We start from the raw sequence: 22,384 nt of genomic DNA, 5'->3' as shown, positions 1-22,384 counted from the left end.
TTGGTATTAAATGAAAACACGCCGCAGGCAGGGGCAGAACTACCTGACAGGGACGTTTAATTACGTTTTTCCTTCTTTGTCTTACTGTGTACACGGAGCTGTGCGCTGTCCCAGTGTGCTGGACCTAACAAACAAAAAGGCAACACCCAACATTTTTGAAGTTGCAAGTAACCTCAAGAACACGCCAGGAACAACACTGCACCACTAATATTATTTTAACTCATCCCCAAAGTTCCTTGTGAAAGCAACTGTTTCAGAAACAACGATTTTAGAAGGATCAATAACATCACAGTATGACTTTGTTGCAAAGGGTTTGGAAAACAAATTTTAGGTACGTAGCACTATGTTTCTACAACGTGTTTCTACACTACTTAGCACAAGATTTTTCTCCTTGGTAGCAGAAAGTCTTGAAGAAATAAAATATGGTTTTTTACTGTAATGAAGTGATCTTTCTGGCAAGATGAGCACCTTCCCAGCCCCGCAGTTCTGGCTGGCTCTGCATACTGAACGACAACCCGCCACGCAAAGGAGACCAGACTACTGATATCCTGGAACGTCAGACATAAACACAAACTGTGCTGATCCTCCATCCTGCAACACATATGAACCATGAAATATAAGTATAGTTGACTTAAGCTCAAGCCATTTTTTTTATCTATAAATGTATTACTATTACAGGTCTTAACTAACCCCACAGTTACCTAACACCATTTAAAACATTTTTCCATCACTGACGTTGGCAAGCAAGCTTAAGTCTGGTCGTGGCACCTCTTAACCTCTTAAAATAAAAATACCCAGTTAAGTAATTTAAAAAGCAGTAATATAATTCGGATTTCCAACTATTACAACACTGCAGAAAAAGCCGTTCCATTCAGCTCCTGCTTTCCCAGTAGCTCTTTCTACAGCTGGGACTCCTTCAAGACACTTCCATGCTGGAGTGCACTACCAGAACCGCAAACAACTCAGTGAAGAAAAAGTCCTTGAATACTTAATAAACTGCTGCCATCTCTCTGAGCAGGTTTAGAGAATAAGTCGAGGACCAGGCGAACCTTGCCTGGTTCAGGAGTAAAATGTTCATCTTGCTATAGTTGGGAGTAAATACAAGAGTCATTGCAATTACGCCATGACAGGCTTTCCTGTACCTCTAATTTCAGAAGCACTGCACTGGGAAAAAGGTTCAGTGTGGAGCAACTCGGGGTTTAGTTTTAAAGAAAAGCAGGCTGCAAAAGGAAAGTTCACTGCTAGCAAACGCACCCCCCTTGTCACAAAGAGGCTGAAAGGACATTTAAGTTTTCTCCAGTCCAACTGTTTTCACAGTTGTCTAGTCCTTAAAAGTCTTGGGTCAGGTGGTTGTTTTTTAAGAAAACATGATGCAAACCCCAACTGCCCAGCAGCCAGAACTTTTCCTGAAAAAAAAAAAAACCAACAAAATTAAACAGCTAAAGTTCAGGATATTTTTCTGGTATGGAGTATCTGCATTCTTTCGAGATGAAACTTCGGTGAACGTGAATTGACATCATTCTGACATTCTCGTTTCCCTGTTACAGTGACAGTACAGAAAGCCAAAGATTTCTCATGCCATTTATGTCCTTCGCTCTTTCAAACCAGAAGCCCAGCAGATGGGCAACGAGGAATTCTGAGGCCCAAATGCTCCCCAGTGCTGTTAAGGACGCCTCTCTTCTAGCCAGAGCCACCACCAAGAAACCCAACTGGAAACCGTAGGTGCTAAAGTACAATTTACGCTGACAGGTTTGTAGCCTGGTAAAGATTCTGGCAGCCTTTAAATCAATTATTTCCACTTGATAAATATTTTCACAATTGAAACTAGCTAGACCAACCAAGTTTAGAGTGCTGCTTTGTCTAACTCCAGGGCCTTGATGCTTCAGCTGGTGTTTGGGGTCAGTTGGTTTGATGTGTGTGGGTAACAGATGCGGATTTACAGTATCTGCTAAAAACATTCAAGTTTTACGTTTTTGTCTTCCCTGTCTCTCTCTGGTGCTGCATTACAGGGACATTTCGACCCTAAGCCAATTTCATTTGATGTTACCAGACTAAGAAAATCTGAAGTTTTATAGGTATACATGGCTATGAGAATGGATGAGGAATATATACACATCCGGTTCATCCAGTCACTCCTCAAGTCAAGCAAAAATAGAAGTTACAAGTTGTCTATCACTTCAAACAAGAAGCAAATGGGAGAAACACTCTTTAAAGTACAAGAATACACAAAGAAAAAAAAAAAACAACCAAAAAAACCTGAAATAAACCCATGAGCTGGACAGAAGATTCCTAACGACTGCCCAATTACAAAACGCACTACCATTTTGGATAATAAATACACAGAATATCACTGGTGGATAGAACTCGGCCCTTGAGAAGGGGAAGGCTGATCCTGTGGAGCATTGAGGACCCTGGGGGAACCCACGTCTTGTAAGGTCAAAACCAAAAGGAGGTCTTCAGCCAGGCCCCCTTGTGTGTTGCCAGCCTACCACAGAAACAACCAGAAATCTGTTTTTTAGGAAAGAGAAAGGTCATCAGCCTTCCAAAGGATGCTTTTTCTTGATGATGCACAATACACAGAAGTCGCTCGACATTCCCATGCAACTGTGGGAAGTAAAAGAAACATCTGGTCCCTGAGTGCACCCGCAGACTTTACGTGCCCTGAACAACCTCAGATGGGGCCCCCACTCACTCCCCCTGCCTAAGAGCTCCATTTGTACCCAGTGCTGAGCCCCCTGTCCTTCCCTGAGGGACACTGAAGGTGTCTCTGGTCATCATCCAGTCTACTGGACGGTCCTTGGACCTGCACTGCAGTCTTTCTACCAGCCCTGCCTCTGGCCCTGCTGCTGCTCTTGACGGGACTTCTTGGATGGTCCACTACTTTGCCTTGTCTGGGGCTGTTAGTGGAGCCTGTTACCAAGAGCCCAACTTTGCCACCCTGCTCAGACCTCGGGCACAGCTGGTGGTGCCACGGTCACCTCTGGATCATGGTGTGTCCCTGTCAAGGGAACAGCCCCACTCGTGCTGCTCCCTGACTGTAGCTGCATTCAACAATGCAGGTCCTACTCCAGAGCCAAAAAGTGACAAAAACCACTGCTTTGGAAAGCTCAGTCATTTGAACCAGTTTAGCATTTCTTCGTCTCTGTCACAGACAACAACTTAAAAAATACATGCTGGCACCATAGGGATACCCCATCAACAGACAAAAAAGCCTGAGCGAACGGAAAGATGATGCACTTTTAATCACATCAGTTTCATTAATTTAGTGGCACCGCTCGCTCGTTCACAAGCGTTACTGGTCGAACGGGATTCTGCGGTGCTACCGTTTCGCTCACGTTAGAAAGGCAGCAGCAAGAAACTGGTTAAGGAGTTCGAAACAAACCTGGAGCTCAGGCTCGGCTGGAACCCTCTTCCCGACCGACAATCGGAGCGGGGCGGCACCGGCCCGCTCTGCCCGGGGACCCCCCGCGGGACGCCGCCAAAAGCGGCCGCCGTTCTGGAGCAAGCCTGAAACTCCGCGTGGGGAAGCGGCCGGTGGCAAAAGAGACCCCGCCCCCGGGGGCACCGGAGCCCCTGGGCCACCGCCCCGTCCCGCCCGTGGGCGCGGCCGCCGAGGGGGCCGGGCTGCGAGGCGGGGCGGGGGCGCGGGCGGCGGGGCGGCCGCGCCGGGGGCAGGATGCTCGGGGAGCGCGGGCGGCGCGGCGGGGCAGGCGGGCGCGATGGAGCCGCCTGAGGGCTGGGACCCGTACGGGCGGCCGGCGCGGCGCACGCAGTGGCTGGTGAGCGCCCTGGCCTACCACTACGGGCTGGACCGCGGCGTGGAGAACGAGATCGTCGTGCTGGCCACCGGCCTGGACCAGTACCTGCAGGAGATCTTCCACCACCTGGACTGCGCCGGGGCGGGCAGGATCCCCGGCGAGGACTTCCGGACGCTGTGCCAGGTGCTGGGGCTGGAGGAGGCGGCGGAGGCGGCGGCCGACCCCGAGGAGTGCGCGGGGCTGTGGGACGGCCTCTCGGCCGAGCTCACCTTCCGCCAGTTCCACGCCCGCCTCTGCGGCTACTTCAGCACCAAGGCGGGCTGCGCGCCGCGCCGCGCCGTGCCGCGCCTGCCGCTGGGCCGGGAGAGCGAGCACATCGAGACGCAGATCCGCCTGCGCAGCCCGCGCCGCCGCCGCAGGGAGCCCGTCGGCCCCGGCCTCGGGGCAGCGGGACCCGGCCCCGGCGCGGCGGGGCGGCCCGGCGGCGGCGGGGAGGCGGCGGAGCGGCGGGCGGCGGGGCCGTGCTCGCGGGAGTGCTACGAGGAGATCGTGGCGCTGGAGCAGGCCGAGGACCGCATCGCCAAGCTGGAGGAGGAGAACGGCAGCCTGCGGGAGCTGGTGGAGGACATGCGGGCCGCCCTGCAGAGCAGCGACGCCCGGTGCCTGGCGCTGCAGGTGAGCCCGCTGCCCCGCACGGCCGGTTCGCCCGGCCGGTATCGCCCCCCGGCCGCGGTTCGGGTCTGCAGAGCCTCCCTGCTGCCCGCGGCTGGGGGTACCCTTGAGCGATGCGGTGCAGGAAAGATGCTGCTCTCGGTAAATCCGGCCGTAATAACCCCTCCGGCCCCAGACCGGTTTGTAAAAGGAGCGTGGCACACACCTAGGTTCCTCTCTCATCTTTGGCGTTAACTTTTTAGCAAAGTTTGGTTACGTAGAGCCTTTAAGGAGAAATGTTGTATTTTCGCCAGTGTGACATTATAGATCTAGAAGAGATGCGCTGAAAACCACCCTGCTAACGTCGTAGAAGGCATGAGTTTAACAAACCCAAGTGCATAACGCTGCTTCTGTATTGCTCAGTCAGTTATAGACCAGTTACGTACCGTTGTGGTTTTTTTCCAAAGTAAGAAAGAACTTTTGGATTCTTACCTGCACAGGCACATCCAATGACTCAGTCATAAATGCCCGAGTGCTTTGCCTCTGAAGCATTAGGAGTGTGTTTTCTTCAGACAGCGGTTATGAGAGTTGGAGCCAGTTCTGCAAACGGGCTGATGAACAGTCTCTGGCTCCTGTGCAGAGCCCCATTAATTCCAGGGCTGGTTTCTGTTCCTGCTGCATTGGCTCAAGCGAAACACATACATGCTTAACAGCAGTTAAATTACTCTGGCATGAAATAGCATGGAGCAGGCAAAGCACTGAAGGGCTGAGTTCACTGGTTGTTCTGGAGGGTCTCATCAGGTTGGATTTAACACTAACTCAGCACTTGCAGAGCTCTGCTCCACGTGTGACACTTGCCTTTGGCATGAGCTGGCTGTCCCCCTTGGCACAACCAGCATGGCAGGTGGAAGCCACTTCTACCGTTTTCATTTGAAAAGTGAAATAAAGTCAGAAACAAACACAAAGCCATCAGTCAGAGACCCCAGAAAGAATCAGGAGGACAAAGATCAGAGGTCCAGAACACCACCAGCTGCTCTCTGTTCATGTCTGCTGAATACCATTTAAAAACATAACTGGAAATATTTTTTTCAGAATACTACTCGCCTTTTGAGGACAGTCTAAAGTAATGAATTAAAGCTATACAGAAACTTGTGCAATAACCTAATTTTCCACTTTAGTGAGTATTTTTAAAATTAGATTTATAGATACATATTTAAAAACTACTTTCCAGATATTTTTCCTTGTCTCTGTATTTCACAAAGGTAAGTAGCTTATTAGTTGCTCGTCAACCATGCAAACAAACAAACAAAAATCCAGCCATTTTCAGTGTGACTAAAATGTCATTTGCATTAAAACACATTAATTTCTGCCCGCTTTCTGCTCCTGTTCATTGTAGGTAGGACTGCGGAAAAGCCATGCTAACCATAAGGAAGAGGGGACCTGTTTTATAGGGAGCAAGAGACAGTTAACGCAGAACCACTCCCAGACCAAGTGCCTTCAAAGTGTCCTGAAGGAAGTGGAACTCATCCGGAGCTCCAGGGATGGGCAAATTGAAGAAGCAATTAGATTCAATCAAGAGCTGGAAAGAGAGCTGAAGAGCTCTCAGGAGGCTCTGGTCAATCTGGAAGACTGCAACCGTAACCTCAAGAGGGAACAAGCAGAAATGAGGAAGAAGGTTGAAGAGGCGAGACACGCCGTCCTTAACAGTCTTGGCAAAGTGAAGGAGCTAGAAGTGAAAGCTAACCAAGTGCCACATCTGCAAATATACATTCAGCAGCTGGAATCGGAACTGCAGCACTATAGGTAAGTTTGAGTTAGCTTGCGAATCACGGGTTGTAGCTTACTAAATGTCTCCAAATACACCTTCTAAAATCCAGCCAGAGGGAAATCAGAAGCTGCTACCAATTTTCTTGGTAGGGTCCATAGCAGAACTGGGCCCGTTCAGTGGAAGGTAGGTGAAAACAAAGCCGCTGATCTACAGAGAGCTGGCGTTACTCCTCAAACACACAGCAACAGGACTCAACATAGTAATACTTCATGAAAGCCTCAAAAGAAATTGCTGACAGTCCTTTGGAATTCTCTTTCCAACACAGTTATTTTTTCACCTTAACTAGTGCCAGTTCAGACATTTCCTGCTAGTTAAGTCACACATACAAAGCCAGCTGTAATCAGATGGCTCATACTCTGTTTCTTATGAAAGGTGTTCAACTTCTCATATGAATCGGAGAAAAACACACAAGGCCAGCTTCTGGCCAGCAGTTTTAAACTCTGCTGTGACTTTATCACAGCTTCCCTGACAGAATATGTCATGCTCCAGAAAAGAAAACTTAACTTTCCTAAACTACACAATAATATAGTGGGAGTCTCAAACAAAAAAATACATTCTCCAACTAAAACCCACTTTGGTAATAGCGTAAATAAAAATGTTTCCAAAACTCAGAAAGTTGGTCACAAATTTAATAGTTCACTGCTTTTGTTGCTTTTTATCGTAGACAAAACTTGGACTCACTGATGGTTATTAAGTGCTAGGCAATTCCACCCAGGTTTCACATTGACCTATGGAATAAAATGTTTATATTTCTACTGATCCAAAGTAAAGTTAATATTTAATGTTCTTTTCCTAACTGGACTAAAACTGTGGTTTAGTGTATTGTCTATTCTGAACTCCTTGTCTCTTCCTAAACTTATACTTCCTCTGTTTGCTTATAAGAAGAATTCGTAGTGAGTTATTTGTAGCATCAGAGCTATTGTACTGTTTTATGAAGTAAGGAAATTCTAAAAATAATCATTTTCTCTGGTGTCTTTCTGTAAGCATTGTGTATGTTAGTACCTGTGTGGTTGCAGAGATAAAAGCACTTATTTAAACATCTATAGGATTTAAAAAACACTCTGAGGGCACATAATGTCCAAGATGATTGTCATTTACAGGGGTATTTGGATGAATGATACAACTCTCAGTGCTGAGAGAGATGACTCAACTTGTCTAGTCTATTAAGTTCTCCCTGGCGTGAGCACCAAAGACTTCACATGAGTTCCTGTCCTGCAGAATTGCTTTTCCAAAGTATGATGAAGCATAAAAAAATTGTCTTTAACAGGTAGAGCTGAACTATTTAAAGACAATAAGAAATGTCAGCTGGGCCTTGCAGAGCAGGAACAAATAGCGGGAGTGTTTTAAATTGTAAATTACATGTTCTTGGTAAAATAATCTTAATCTGTAATACTTCTTTTAAAATTGCATGCTAATTTAAAGTGAGTGTAATGATCAGGAATGGTGCCAGACTGACCATTTGGAAACTGCACCCCTTTTTTAGCCACATGGCACATTTAGCACAGGATCAGGCCAGCTTCCAGATGCAAGACCCTTCAATGGGTCTTGATCTTACGTTAGCCATCAGCACTGTCCATGTAATACGGCTCTTGGCTTGAACAGTTTTAAAGCAGAGCTGCTTAATGATGATTATCTCTTACATGCCTGTGGTCGTGTTCCACAGTACCACAGTATATTCCACATATTCCACAGTGTGGCACAGAGGTGCCCAGACTGGCAGAAAATGGGTAAGTTAAGCAGAGCAGAGCAATGTGTCACTGGGATGGAAGAGCTTTACACTAGCATGGCTATCTCTACCCTGCGCAGCCATTGGCATCAGAGCCTGTCCCGCTCCCTTCCTCACACTTGTGCTACAGATGGGAGAAGCTGCTTCTGCTCATAGAAAATTGTCGTCTTGTGTCGTGCAGAAGTCCAGAACCTGTGGGTGTAGTTTGGATGAGGTGCTAGGAAGTGCACGTTGAGGAGAAGCCAATGAGTTGGCCAAAGCGTAGACATGGAGGGACAGCTGCTATATCCTGCAGATTTCTCAGACTGCCATTTGGCAAGCGTGTTACTTGTAATGTTATTTAAGTCACTGTGTATTTAAGTTAGTACTCCAGTGAGCCGTTTGCTCCATTTCCAAGTACAATGAAAAGTTTGTGAGCGCGTAAGCAGGATCTAGGTTTGGCAAGAACTAATGCTGCACAGTAGCAGCAGAGAGAAAGGAGCGGGGATTTGAGTATCCTGCAGAAAGCATTTGAGACTGCAGATAAGTCTCCTGAGAATTCACCTTAACTGACTTGGTATGCCACTATTTTACTCCAGCCAAAGTCTAATTTCTTCCAGAGAGGATCATATTCAAGAATGAGACCGGTCTATGAGCTTTACATGCTGCACCTATTTATACTTTCATATTTATAAAGTAAAGAAAATTATTTCTTCTTTAAGGTTCAGATTTCCCAAGCTCTTTAAGCATCTAAATCCCGCTTCATATAAGACTTTCATCTTATACCAACTTCCTATCATTTAGACCTGGAATCACAACAATGACCCTAAATTATAATCCCTAACTCGGGAAACAACATAGTTTGCATCTATTCAGGAAAGCGTTTAAGTACCTGTAAGGGATTAAATGTTTTCCTAGACCGACGTGCCTAATTACAATTGCCTTTTCTGCCCACAAATTCATATCCCTGCAGATTTAATGCAAAATGCGGCTATCAACATCTCTGGTAAACATTTGCTAACTGAAGGTTGTGTGACTTCAATAGAAACTTTTTCTGAGCACAGGTTCTTGTGTCAGGGTTTGAAGTGTCCCTATCACGTTATGAGCTTCCTAAGCCAACCTAGTTGACAAAATAGTTAAGACCTTCTTGTCTTAAGGTGCACACCCGTTTCTTCCTTCACTGGGTGCACGTCCCTTTCTCCATCATTAGAAATTTGTACTGTCTCTGGTTTATTTTTTAATCCCTGACAATTTAATGAGTCAGCTCAGATACTCTAAAGGTAAATTTCAAGAAATTCCTTACTGAAAAGCATGAGTTAAATTCCTTTCAGAGGAAAAAAGCGTCACAAGAAGTTGTATGTTTATCATTGGTATGATATCAAAAATGCATAATTCACAACGTACGTATACAGAAGAGTTTAGGAAGTTACACAAGTCTCATTTTTTATGCAGTGCTGCCAGAGAGTTCTTCTCATTTGGTACTGCTGCACTTGATTTCATTTTCATAGAATCACAGAATGGCACAGGCTGGAAGGGACCTCAGAGATCATCTAATCCAACCTCCCTGTCATGGCCAGGGACGCCTCTCAACTAGTTCAGGCTACTCAAGGCTCTGTCCAACCTGGCCTTGAACACCTCCAGGTGTTTTCCCAGGTATAGGACTTCTCATTTGTTATTACTGAAGCTCAACTTCTCGATTTTGAACTACTCTTCCAGTTTCTCGGCATGATGCTGGGACTAGCCCCCAAACTGCTGTCATTCCCTCCCAGCTTGGTGTCAAATCGTGCGTTTGTAATGTCTCTTACAAAAGTTGGAAGCCTAAATGAACATACTGGCTAGGTCCCAGGACAGAGTCTGGCGACCTCCACTTGATATACTCTATCCAAGAGCGCATCATTAAGAGCTATTCCCTAAACTCATTTTTTTTCAGTAAGTTTTGCTCTAGCTCAAGGTGACACCATCCATGGATTCTAATATAGTCCTATGATTTATAAGTATTGTTTTTAAGAATGCCGCATATAAAAATGCTACTACAATAAAAATGTCACATCTGCTGCTTCTCTTTATCCATTCAGCCATTTTCCCTGTCAGAGAAGGAAATTAGATCTGTTTGACGTGAATTGTTCTTGCCAAATATAAGTTGGCTCTGTTTTCTATACTACATTGTAGGTGGCTTCGAAATTGATTACTTAATAAAGTTTACAGATTTTTTCCTCTTTAATAGCATTGGAGGGAGTAACAGAATTTAATAACCTTTTTTTGATGCCAGTGTAAAAAATAAAAAGGAAGGTCATTCAGAATTGAAATAGACTTCATAATGGAGATGTTCACAGAGTTTTTATGTTGCTGTGCTAGCCAGCAGCACAGTAATTACGCAGGTCAGTGAAAGGGGTCAAAAAATAACAAAAATGCTTCCTATATGCATGGTCTGTCTCCCAAATTACTTAATTATCCATCAGCATTTATATGTGTTAATGAGTAGGAATCCTTTTTACATGGAATGCAGACAGGCTTGTTTCATCCCCTCATATTCTCTTATAAATACGAAGGTGGAGGCCTCTAGCATAATTTCCTCCATTTATTTCTTTCAAAAAGTCACCAGTGTTAATTTTTCTAAAAAGTTATGCTTTAGGTTATCCTATATCAGAAGTAGTGCAGTTTTTCTTTTCTTTTAGGAGACAGCACCCAGATCTTTTCAATAATTTCTCAGGTCATCATTTAGCCTGTAAAATATAACAAATGGATCAAACAGATCCAAATCAATAATCGAAGAAGAGGAAAAGAATACAGAAATATTCCTGACTGATACAGTCGGCTCTGTTAGGTGAAGAAAAAAAAAGCCCTAGGGAGGAAACACTAATCCACAAAAGGTGTATATAGTAGATTATTGCCAATCTGAACAATATGCACATTTTGTATTTAGGCATGCTAGAACTGTCCTTCTATTTAAAAAAAATTAGACATTAAATAAAGAAAATCTGGACAACTTGCTACTTGACTAGTGTCATCAGTATCAACCACTTGCTGGTTGTAGGTGAAGTGCATCTCGGCAATTTATTTCAGATGGTACAAAATTTGCCTGGAGACCGTGGGTGTGTATGTGCTGGAGTACACAAAAGGTTGGATAGAGCAGCAGAGGGTAAGTTTGTCCTCGGAGAAGACGACGACAAGCGGGGGGCAGTGACTGAGGGCAGTCAGTAAGAACGATGACAGTCGGGGAACTGAGCTCGTGGAGGGTAAAATAAAATGTTACTTTGCAGAGCCTCATCTGCCAGGGCACTCAAGCAGATTGTTCTAGATGAACTGATGTCATTAGGTTTTCTGATTCTGCTTATACCTAACATTTTCTTCTACTTGAGACTGTAAGAAGTTACATATTACGTAGAAATCTACCCCAAACCCCAGAACTTTAAGTTTTTCAGTAAGTTAACAGTAGCAGGCGAATATGTTCCCACCGTATGAAGCTTAGACTACTTGTGTGTCTCTAGTCATAGAATAATCATAAGCTAAACAAGCAAATCAGATTACTCCTCATTTGAAACATTTTAAAGGAATATTTTGATTTCACAAAAAGAGATAATGGAAGTTATTAAGAGAGAACTGTACAGAGCAATTTAAACACATTAACTTGGCATTGAAGAAAACATATAGCATCTCTTTCCGTGGAAGGACTAGTTTTATTTCAAATGCAAGAAGTGTCTTGCAATTTTGCTTTAACATTGCTGCCTGCTTCCCATACTAATACCAAAACCTTTACTTCAAATCCGTTTAATGTGACTTAGGCGCCAATTCTGATGTTGGAAACGTAGACAGCTCTCTGGTGTTTAATCTTGGGAGACTTTCCCCGGTTCCTCACTAAATCCTCCTTTTCCCCTGGCTGGCCTTATTTGCTGTGTCGGGAGTGAATCACCGCGCGCACAATGGCCATGCCACACACAGGGCTGCTGCCCACGGACAGGGCTGGACGTGCTGTCGCCGGGTCCTGGGCTTCCTCCCGCAGCTCTGGGTGGCACCGTTCGCCGACCCCGCTGTGGGCATTGCTCAGCAGCCCCATCGCACGTCCCTTCCTGGGGATGGAGAGGTTAAGGCATGCTACCAGCCCTGCTGTAGTCAGCAATAACTTTTCCTATATGGGAGAGATGATTTTTTCCCCAGAAGGTGTTCAGTGAGGGTTTCTGCAGCTACTCTCCCTTGAATTAGTGCCTGGAAATTCAGCCAGGAGCTTGGTGGACCCCGACAGCGACAGCTGTGCCTCTCCCTCCTTCACCTGGCTGCCCTGGCAAGCTGCATCACACCTCTCTGCCTTTACAGTCTTTTCCCCCAAAAATGGACACCTTTTGCTACCCAAACTTTGCAGGTGATGCAACGTATTATCTTATCTTGTCTTATGCCAGCAAAAATAAAAGATTAATTTCATACACAAAGATAACTGTAAGGAAAAAACCTATTCTCCCCGCCCCTTTCAAATCATTTCATAAGACTGGACTCCCTATCAGGGGCTACACCACTTTGAAAGCACACCTCCCGGAATAAAGTCACTTTCTCGCTGTCGTTGCAAGAACCACAATCAGTCAGAAATGGTCCTAACTCATAAATACCTCCAGTTGCAACCCTCTGGATTGCTTGGGTGAGCTCCCATACAGCACCTTTCTATATCGAACATTAGCAGCATGTCATTAGCACTTTCTGCCATAAAGGCTTCTGAGGTACCTTCTGCCTGCTGGGGCTAGCTCGCCAGTGATGGGACATCACTGCCACGTACTGCTGTCAGGCTCAATTTATAGACCTTAGTGTTGCATTAACCTTTATATCATCCATCTGACAGATCCTGACACTTCAGGTCCCGCTGCATGCAGATACGAGCACAGCAAACTCGGTGCATTGGGGTTTTTCTGGGAATGGAGTTAGCAGCTTGACAAGTCTGGGATCTGTGCATCTCTTTTGACCTAAAAGCCAACTAACATCAGTGTAGAAGAGCTGCATAAAAAGAACCATTATTTATTACCAAGGAAAGCACATCTGTAAGCCCAGCGTTCGCAGCCTCCTGCCGCAGTGTTACAGCTCATTACGAACCCTGCTGAGGAGCCACGCAGGACCGTTCCGTGTTGCCTACCCGGACACGCACTTGGCCTCCCGTTTGTCTTTTAAGCAAACTTGACCAGTTTGTAGCTGCTTCTCTGCAAAGGAGCACCTGCAGGGAAGGATGCTTGCCAAAACCTTCCAGCTTTTCCCCATCTCGCTAAAAGGTCTCAGCACGACCAGGTCCCACCGCGCTGCTCGCTGCTCCTACACTCATGCCATCAGACCTGTTGAACTCATTAGGAACATTCCTTTGCTTAGAGGAGTAACAAGTCCATAACTGAGCAATGAATCTTTTACTGAATGGAAGTCTGCCAAACCTCCCTAACAGATGCTTTGAAGAGCCAACAGTATTCAAAAATTTACTTTTTCTTCAGGTCAGCTTTGGAAGGCAAAGTAGTAATATATAACCTCAAAATGTAACTTGTGGCTTAAACTCAGGGCTTCTACGTTTACCTCCTTGGATGTCAAAGATATTGAGAAAAATCTGAAGTAAAAACACCAGGGGCGAGATGCCGAGAGGACCAGAGCACTGACAAGTGCTTCAGTCAGGCACTCAAACCCATGTTTAATATGAAGTACTTGAGGGCTCCACTGAGCCCCTCCAGAGATAAAATTAAAACAAATCAACCAATTATATCTCAAGTGCCCATGTCATTTTGACTGTCAATTCACAGAAGTTACTTTGCAAATCAAACACTTCTGATCATCTACACCCAGGCAGAAGCAGACAATTCTTTCTTCTTGCTTTTTATTCTGCTGGAAAAGTAAAAAGGAAACAAATTCTGTTTTTTTTCTTTTTTTCATAAAGCTTAAAATTAACTTCATGAAAATGAGGAGAGGAGTTCTACTAAAGCAGTAAGAAGTGATTGTTTACTCTTTGCTCCTCATCTCACTTTCCTTCAGGATACAAAATAGACAAGGTAGTTTGTAAAATAGATGCTGACAACCCAAGTTTTCAAACAGATTAAACTAATTTGTTCTGCTAAAATAGTCTGCTCTCAGAATATGGAAGGATTAATGATGTGCAGAGGAGGAGGCCTTATCTCTTGAATACATCCCAAAACCGACAATGATATGACGAGTGAAGTCACCCTAGAACAGTTCAAGGGAAATTTGTGTATGTTATGCTTAAAAACCAAAGCAAAACTCAACAAAAAGCCTCTTTAATTTTATGCACCAGAAAAAAGCACGGAATCATGATATCTGGAAATGCTAGAGGGACCAGCCCGCTCAAACCTGTCCTTTGATTTGCAAGAAATACGTTCTGTTTCAGCAGCTTCCTTCAACCAGTTGTCTATTAGAGTTAGCCATCCAAAGAAATTAATCTTGCCTTTCAATAGATGCTCAGGCAATCATTCTATTTCATAGAATCATAGAATGGTTTGAGTTGGAAGGGACCTCAAAGATCATCTAGTTCCAACCCCCCTGCCATGGGCAGGGACACCCTTCACTACATCAGGTCGCCCAAAGCCTCATCCAACCTGGCCTTGAACACTTCCAGGGATGGGGCATCTATGACTTCTCTGGGCAACCTGTTCCAGTGCCTCACCACCCTCAGAGGGAAGAACTTCTTCCTTATATCCAATCGAAATCTGCCCTCTTTCAGTTTAAAGCCATTGCCCCTTGTCCTGTCACTACATGCCCTTGTAAAAAGTCCCTCTCCAGCTTTCCTGTAGGCCCCCTTTAAGTACTGGAAGGCTGCAATCATCAACTTGAATTCTCAAAAAGCTCCTCTACGTAATACAAACACTAAATTATCTGGAGACCTGGGAAAATACCTAGAAAGTAAAATTAGCCTGACTCCACAACTTCACTGGGAACTTGCCATAATGCAACCCCCCAGCCAAACTTAGTTCTTAAATCCCATCCTTAGGATGGCACAGGCAAGACCAAAAGATTTTAAATTAATTTAATTTTTTTTAAATTAATTTAATTTTTTTTTTCATGTTACTTAGGACACTGCCAGGGACACTCACTCAGAGACAAGATAGTTAACCTGTATTTAAAACTGCCCAGACCCTAAGCACGTTGGGGAATAACCTAATAAATGTCACTGATGTTAGGAAATACAATGTAGGCAATTTCTGTATTTTCAATGAAACAAGACAGTTATTTGGCAGTACTGCAAACATGTGCTGGAGTTTGTTCTGTTTTCTCAGCGCAGCCAGAATTCCCGTTGAATCACTGGCCGTGTTTACTGGACTGTTCTCTTCCCTTCTTTCTCCACTACATTTTTTCAACTCGATCAGCATCTCGTCTGCCTGCTTAGCAGAATGATTAAAATCCAGACTGATATTTGCGTCTCTAGTGCTTGGCTTAGGGTATTCTCTTTGTGATGCTCAGCGTATTTTCCTCTATTTGCTGAATTTGCCTGGCCATCTGAACCTCAGCTATTCGGAACTCTAGTTGCTGAAACAGCCTAAGCAATACTGCAGTCACAACCTAAGAAAAATGCTGCCCTCAGACTTGGAAAAAAGCTAGAAAAGAATGCCCTGCTCTGTAAGTAAAACTTTGATTAAATGCATCTGATCTTAAAGCTTCATGTTCTGAGATAATCCCAAACACAAACTGAGATTTTGAGTGGAGGGAAGATGGGAAGGAGGAGGGCAGGAGGATCGGCTGGTCAAAGTGTTTGCTTCAGTCCGTTATAGACAAGAGATATTCCCACAATTCCAGATGTGGAAGCTATCTGTGTGCTCAAGTCAACCTGAAAGTCGTAAGATATATCAAGAGGCTGCCTTTAGTTGTTATTCTTTATCTATGAAAAAAAGGAATTTTAATACATTTTTATGGCTTTTCATAAAGGCTTTTCATAATGCTCATCTGAAAACCTGACCAATTCTGATAAAAATGAATAGATATATGTGTCCTTAAAGGATCACAAAGTTGCAGCTCAGCTTCAAAGACCAGAAATGTAAAGCATGGAACAAAACTTGATCTGTTTGCAGGTGTCTGTGTCACAGGATGCTGACTCTATTCTGTTCACTAATGCCATTTCACATAGCAATGCACTTCATTAAAAAAAACAAGGGTTGGACAATAAATGTCAAATATAAGCTCTGAGCATGATGTATCTTTAGAAATTTACTTCTGGAGAACAAGTAACTTCAGCCTTCATGGCATCGTCCTTAAAACCACTTGAAAAATATGGTGTAGAGGCTGTGATTGACTGCGTGTTGCAGTCCCTCCTTGTTTGGGGAAAAAAAATTGTTCTCTGAAGGGTGCCTGAGCTTCAAGTGCTAATTGCCATCACATCACACGTCATCCATTTCAGGAAAAGAGGCGCCAAGTGTTAGGAATCGGATTACAGTGGAAAGACCCCAAACCTTTCAGTACATCTACAGAATAAAATCAGGCCCTGTGCTTTGTTTTGTGAAGAGCCTCTCTTCACAGCGGAACGTTTCAGGGAAGGTTCATGATGTCACATTAATCATAACACTGAAAAATCTGGTATTCACTGCACATCTGCTCTGCTTTTATTCTCTGCACTTGACCCCATCGCATGTCCTTGGCATCAGTTCACGTAACATAAAAGTATCTGGAACTGCATACGGTGAGGTCAGCCAAGATTGCAGCAGAAAAGGTTTGTCAGGTTTAAGCCGAGCTCCCAGTACAGTATTTTCACACTCCTGGAGCTGGTAGGTCTAAGTAGCACCCAGCTTAGCAGAAAATTACACAAGACAGAAATATAAGCAACCAAAGCAAAGCCAATGTTTATGAAAATTGCAGAAAAGCAGGTTATGCTACCCATTTCTGTGTCAGCAACCATCCAAAGGCAGAATTTCCAATGGTATATAGCAGCTGGGGTACAGCTGTATTTTGTGGTGCATCACTGCGTTGACTCCCAGCAATCCCACTCTGGAGCTGAGGGCAGCATCACTGCATCACCATGACATCTGAGCACCCCACACCTCTGAGTTCCGCAGAGCTGCGCAGCGCAAACACCGGCTCTGCGGAATTAATTCACCTGGTTTTACACCATGCGACCCAGGCACACACACTTGATCTCATAGGGGTTCTCTACTGCAGAAGGACGGGACATCAAGGGGGCTGTCTATAGTGGCCCGACGGGTCTGGCATGAACGAGGCAAACAGATGGACCACTCTCACTTACAGCAGCTGCTCTGGTTTAATTTAGACCCAGGCAAAGTACTCAGGCTGAATAGTTCGTCCTCCAAAAATATAGTTTGGAAACAGTTTAGACTAGCTTTATGTTTAGGTTACATCAGGCAAGATTTCACAGAGACTAAAATAAAAGCAGAAAAATTGTGGTCTTTTATTTGGATGTTTTCTTGATTTTTCCTATCTGAGTGACATTAAATCAAATTTTGAATTACTATTTTAAGACATACAAGAACAAATTATACCAAAAGGAAATCTTTCATTTCATGTTGAAGAGGCAGTTTCATTAGATGCAAAATATTTTTTCCTCAGGTTCCTAATTCAACCAAAAAAAAAAAAAATTTGAATTGCTATAAGCAAAAGCTAGGAGAGAAGCTGGTCTTTAGCCTGAAAGATCTGTGTTTCCAGTAATGAACATACATAGCTTTGCTTAATTTCCAGTACTATCCACAGTCCCTGGGACAATTTCTTTAGCAGAGGAAAAAGAGTAAGAAAATAAGAATGCTCTTAGCTTGTATTGTCAGAAAGGCTCTCTCTCTTGTAAAGGTACTGCTGGAGCCCTGGCTGTGGTGTGACCGGGTTTGCAGAAGGAAAAGTCTTCTGGCTGTGAAATATGAACACCACTGGCAGGATATTACCGGGTGAACGCGCTGACGGTGAATGAAAGACCTTTCAGTGTAGCCAGGGGGTTGGTGTCTTTTGGAAAAGTTATGATTAATCTCTACACAGCAGAATTATATACTGGGTCTATTCTTGTGCTGTCAATCTTAGGCTTGCTGCTTTTCTCCCTCTTCTTGTTACCTGCCTGCTCTGCTCTCTTTCATTTGGGTTTCTTTTGTTCATCACGGTTTAATGGTGCTTCAAATGCATTTAAAAATAGGAAACTTTAAAAAGTAAATAAGTTTAAAGCTTTTTAGGTAAATACTATGCAGTATATGAATGATCTAAGCTCTGAATTCACATCAAATAATTACGGTTAAAGATCCAAAATCCTGAGAGTTTTGAGTTGTTTAGACCTGTACTTTATATTAATCAGAGAAACTGTCGATCCCTAAGGCTTGGCACTTGTTGTAAAGTACCAAGACTCATTTTAAATCGCAGTTCTCCAACCATATCAGTTAAGGCTCTGCTTCTGCAAACAGCACTGTCTTGCTTCAAACAAGTCTTCCAGTTAGGATCCAGGTTACTTATAATCTAAATTACCTCTTTATTAAACGATGTTCTTTTTAGAACAGAAGATTATTAATGCTGGAAAGGTGGCAATTATGTCTTCCTCTTGCAAGCCAAGTGAGCTTTTCTGGGCAGGGTCCCATGGACTAGCTAAATTAAGGGAGCTCTCTTTTGTGAGCAAGCATGCCGCACGGCACAGAAGTCACCAGGACGTAATTGGTGCTTTGGTGCCTCATGTCCTCAAGTCGAAATTTTAATTCTATTAATCTGCATTTACCTGTCATTATATAAAGAGGAAAAAAAAAACAAAACAGAAAATGACCCCTAAACAAAGCAACGGCTGCGTAGGCAGGGCTCACAAAAGACACCCTGAGCCCCCAGTTTATCTAGTCAGGCCCTGGAAGGCAGAGCTGAACCGGCAATTTCTTCCCTTCATGTGGCTCTATAAAGAAAGAAAAGGCCACAGTGAACAGGAGCCGGGAAAGAAAGAGCAGTTCTGCTCATTATCGTGAAAAAGGAGCTGTCAAAGTGTCACCTTCTTTCATCCTTCCTCCCTTGCCTGCCTTTTTTCGAGCCAGGGAATGGAAGCTTAAATCAAACAGTCAGAATGAATGATGGAGCCGCAGAGCCTGTGCAAAACAAAACCAAACAAGAGGCTGTTGAGCGCGGGGAGGAGGGGCCCAGCCGGAGGCAGCCGGCAAGGCTCTGCCTGGATTTTATTGCGGCAGAGGCCGGGGCTTGACCAGTGTGGTGGGAACACAGACCCCCTTCCTTCCGCGTCTCTAAGCAGCCCGCGAGGTCCCTGCGCGCACCGAATGGACCGCGGTGCCGGGGTATTCCGGGGTCAAAGGGAGGAGGATTAGCAGGACGGCCAGCGGAACAAAGATCTGAACCCTCCTCAGTCAGGCTGCAGAAAGGGTCAGAGTACCAGTTCAAAATAAAGTCTCGGCAACAAGAATGGCTGATTTTAATTAGGCTCTGTGCTGGAGGGAGAATGGTGTAACGGCTCACAATAGGCGAGATGAATGGGATCGGGGAGAGCTGGTGGAATACAGAAAGAAGACCATGCACTGTACTGGTTTTAAAAGCAGGCTTAGGAATTATCCATCAATTCGGTGTTGAGGAACGTGGTTTAGGAACCCTGACAATGCAGGGTGAATGGTTGGACTTGATGGTCTTGAGAGTCTCTTCCAACCAAATGACTCTATGATTCCATAATTCAACATGCAGAGGTCTGAGTTCACTGTCAGGTGTTGATTATTTTTGGTGAAGTTCAGCAAACCAATGCTTTCAAATGCTTGTTTTGTGTTCTAACCAAGCTTCAAATAAAGCAACTTTTCCAAGACAAAAATCCTCCCGAGGACATATGCTTCTTTGCCACGCTTACGAAAATGCTACGTTTTTTCCATCGCTTTATAAATGAACCTGTAAATCCGTGACCTGGCCAGCATATAACCTACGAAGTGCCAGGTCAGAGGTGAGTGCTGTAAAACAGGCCTAAAATGTGGCTTAGATGGGGTATCCTTAAGTTTAAAGGGCTTTTTTCCCCCTTGATTAAACAAATGCATGCTGCATGCATTGTTAAGGGACTTAGTGGGTGATACGCACCGTAGATTTCATAGTTTTAAAAGATTAATTTGTGTTAAAAGAAAGGGTACCCTGCCATACATTAAAACCCATGATATACCAAGATGTTTCTCTCATAAAAACCACTGCAGAAGATACCATAGTTCAGAGGTGAGTCTGAATTAATCTCTGGAATTTAAAGCAGTAAAGTTCCATCTCAGTAATTTGATTCATGTCTCAACTAAAAGTGCATTTGAATCCCAAGCTTGGATTCAGATTGGAATATTTACTGTCTGAGGGGGAGCTGGATACATAACTTCAGTTTTATCCTAATTCTACCCATGCTTGGTACTCTGCCGTGGTTAGTACTTGAAAACATGTTTTGCTTGGTCTGTATTTTTGTTGGAGAAATATGCTTTATATCACATGGATAAGGAAAGCTACGATAATGTGATTATCGTTTGATTTTTAGAGAAAATAATGAAAATAAAAATATCCTCAGTTAGTCAAGATGTTAAAAACCAGGGTCAACTGAAGAACTGCAGAATGGTCTTGGGATATTGAGTGACTGGATGATGGCAGGTGATCCACTTACCATGTTAATGAAAATTGGTGTACTTTGAGGGAAAAACCCAACAAATCAAAACAAACACCCCAAAACAACAATTCCAGCTTCAGTGGAACAGATATAGTGGTGGAGTCTGAGCTTATCGTAACTGCTCAGGAATTATATCTTTGAGCTTTATAACTCTAGGAATGTATCTGTTCGCAGTTGCTGAGTTGCAGTGAGGAAAGCAAATGTAATATTAAAATTTATTAGGAAAGGAATAGAGAACAATACAAAGAAAACAATTATGCACATTCATAGAACTCCTGTATCAGAAAAAGGGAATTATGATCCTTCCATCTGAAACAGAATAAAACTGGAAAAGGCATAGAAAAGGCAATGAGCATGGAAAAAAAGGCATGGAAACTATTTTAGCCACTTTCAGATGTGGAAAAGAGATAGCTGAGGAAAGATGCGAAAAAGGTCTATAAAATTTTCATTGAGATCAAGAAGACGAATCGGGAAGAACTGTTCAGTCTCTTTAATGCAAGAACTCTGAGTCATCAGATGAAAGCTGGAGGCAGGTTCAAAGCAGACAAAAAAATGGTTCTTACACAGCGGATAAAGCAAGCTGCGGAGCACCTTCCTGCAAGAGGCTTAGCTTGATGAAAGGTTACTTGGATTAAGAAAGCAATAATAATAAATACTGATTTAAAAAAAAAAAAAAAACACAAAACAACCCCCTTAGCAGGTATTAAGTAGAAAGATGACATCTCTACCTGAGTCACCAAGCAAATCTACAGACATGCTGCAGAGTGAAAGGCCAGGGAAGGACTAACAGGGTATGTGAGCATCAGGGGAAACGTATGCAGAAGTGTTCTCTTTGAACTTTTAATATACATGAAATGACAAAACATAGTCTGATTTTAGGAGTGTCTCTAACATCACCTTGTCTTCATCAGCAGGAGTCCCAGGTTATCACTCTGAGAATCAAGCTTATCTCACACCCCTACAATTTAAGAGGACCCATGCTCTAAGCTTAGCCCTGACTCAGACTTAAGACCATAGCTCTGGAAGAATCATTGATGTTTTTTCCTTCACATCAGTTTCCCTATCTAAAAAGTTAAGATTATAATGATGCAGAAGGTGGCAGCTATTACCTGCATTAGTTAATGGTTCTACAATACCTTTGAGATAGCGAAAGATGAACTACAAGCTTACAGATGCTGTTTAATTCTTTGTGCATCTAAATGAGAGGTGGTTGCTACAAAATATTGCTAATACCTGGAGATTTGCAGGATTTAAAATGGATGAACTCTGGTAAGAAGAATTTCTGAGTTGCAGTGATAAATATTAGCTAGAATTCTGGAAAATCTCTGAACTCTCTATTTCAGTGTGAGCGGCAAACCCTGACTGTCAGCTTTAGACAAAACCTTCCCCTGTTAGCAACCAGCATCTCTAGCACACTCCTCATGAGCATCTGCTTGGGGGACATAATGAGCAGGACACGGGATGTGATAGCTGAAGAGTCCAACCAAAATCTAGGATGACAAAACCCCGCACAAGTCCCTGCCTTGAGGTCACACTTTCACATTCTAGACTTTGCTTGACGGATGCCTATTGTCCGGTCTCAAATCACTTCATTCATTTCCATTCAAATCAGAGAAGTTCCCCGCTGAGCTGGGAACCAGCACACGCTGTTCAATGTAGATGTCAGGTTTTGTGTAAGAGACAGCCATACCAATATTGCAAAGATCCTTTTTATCCCTTCATGCCTACAGCAAAATTGAATCTGAAAAGCCAGGCTTAGAGCCTCTGACATGCTGGCACAGCAAATATTTTCCTACTTAATTGAAAAAGATCATTTGTAAGAGTGTTGGCCCCCAGTGGTTACCAACACAGGCTGAGATCTGGGGACAAGCAAAACATTTTCAAAATATTGTATGTTTATCAGA

The 22,384-nt window shown here is 43.8% G+C and overlaps 1 protein-coding gene across 2 annotated transcripts in view; it reads left to right on the top strand.

Annotated features, from left to right (window-relative positions):
* Positions 1-3,674: 3,674 nt before the first annotated feature.
* EFCC1 (EF-hand and coiled-coil domain containing 1) overlaps positions 3,675-22,384 on the top strand; it is a 53,432-nt gene continuing 34,722 nt past the window's right edge. The window contains exons 1-2 of one of the 2 annotated variants that reach the window (XM_086619165.1): positions 3,675-4,433; positions 5,806-6,212. In XM_086619165.1, the coding sequence (XP_086475291.1) occupies positions 3,720-4,433; positions 5,806-6,212 (1,121 nt within the window). In that variant the 5' untranslated portion in view covers positions 3,675-3,719. The remainder of the gene's footprint in view (positions 4,434-5,805; positions 6,213-22,384) is intronic. The other variant, XM_086619164.1, reaches the window with a different exon arrangement.

Source organism: Tauraco erythrolophus, chromosome 12, assembly GCF_009769465.1.
Source record: "Tauraco erythrolophus isolate bTauEry1 chromosome 12, bTauEry1.pri, whole genome shotgun sequence".
NCBI classification, from domain to species: Eukaryota; Metazoa; Chordata; class Aves; order Musophagiformes; family Musophagidae; genus Tauraco; species Tauraco erythrolophus.
The sequence above is the reverse complement of the archived record's forward strand: the minus strand, read 5'-3'. Positions and strand labels throughout refer to the sequence as shown.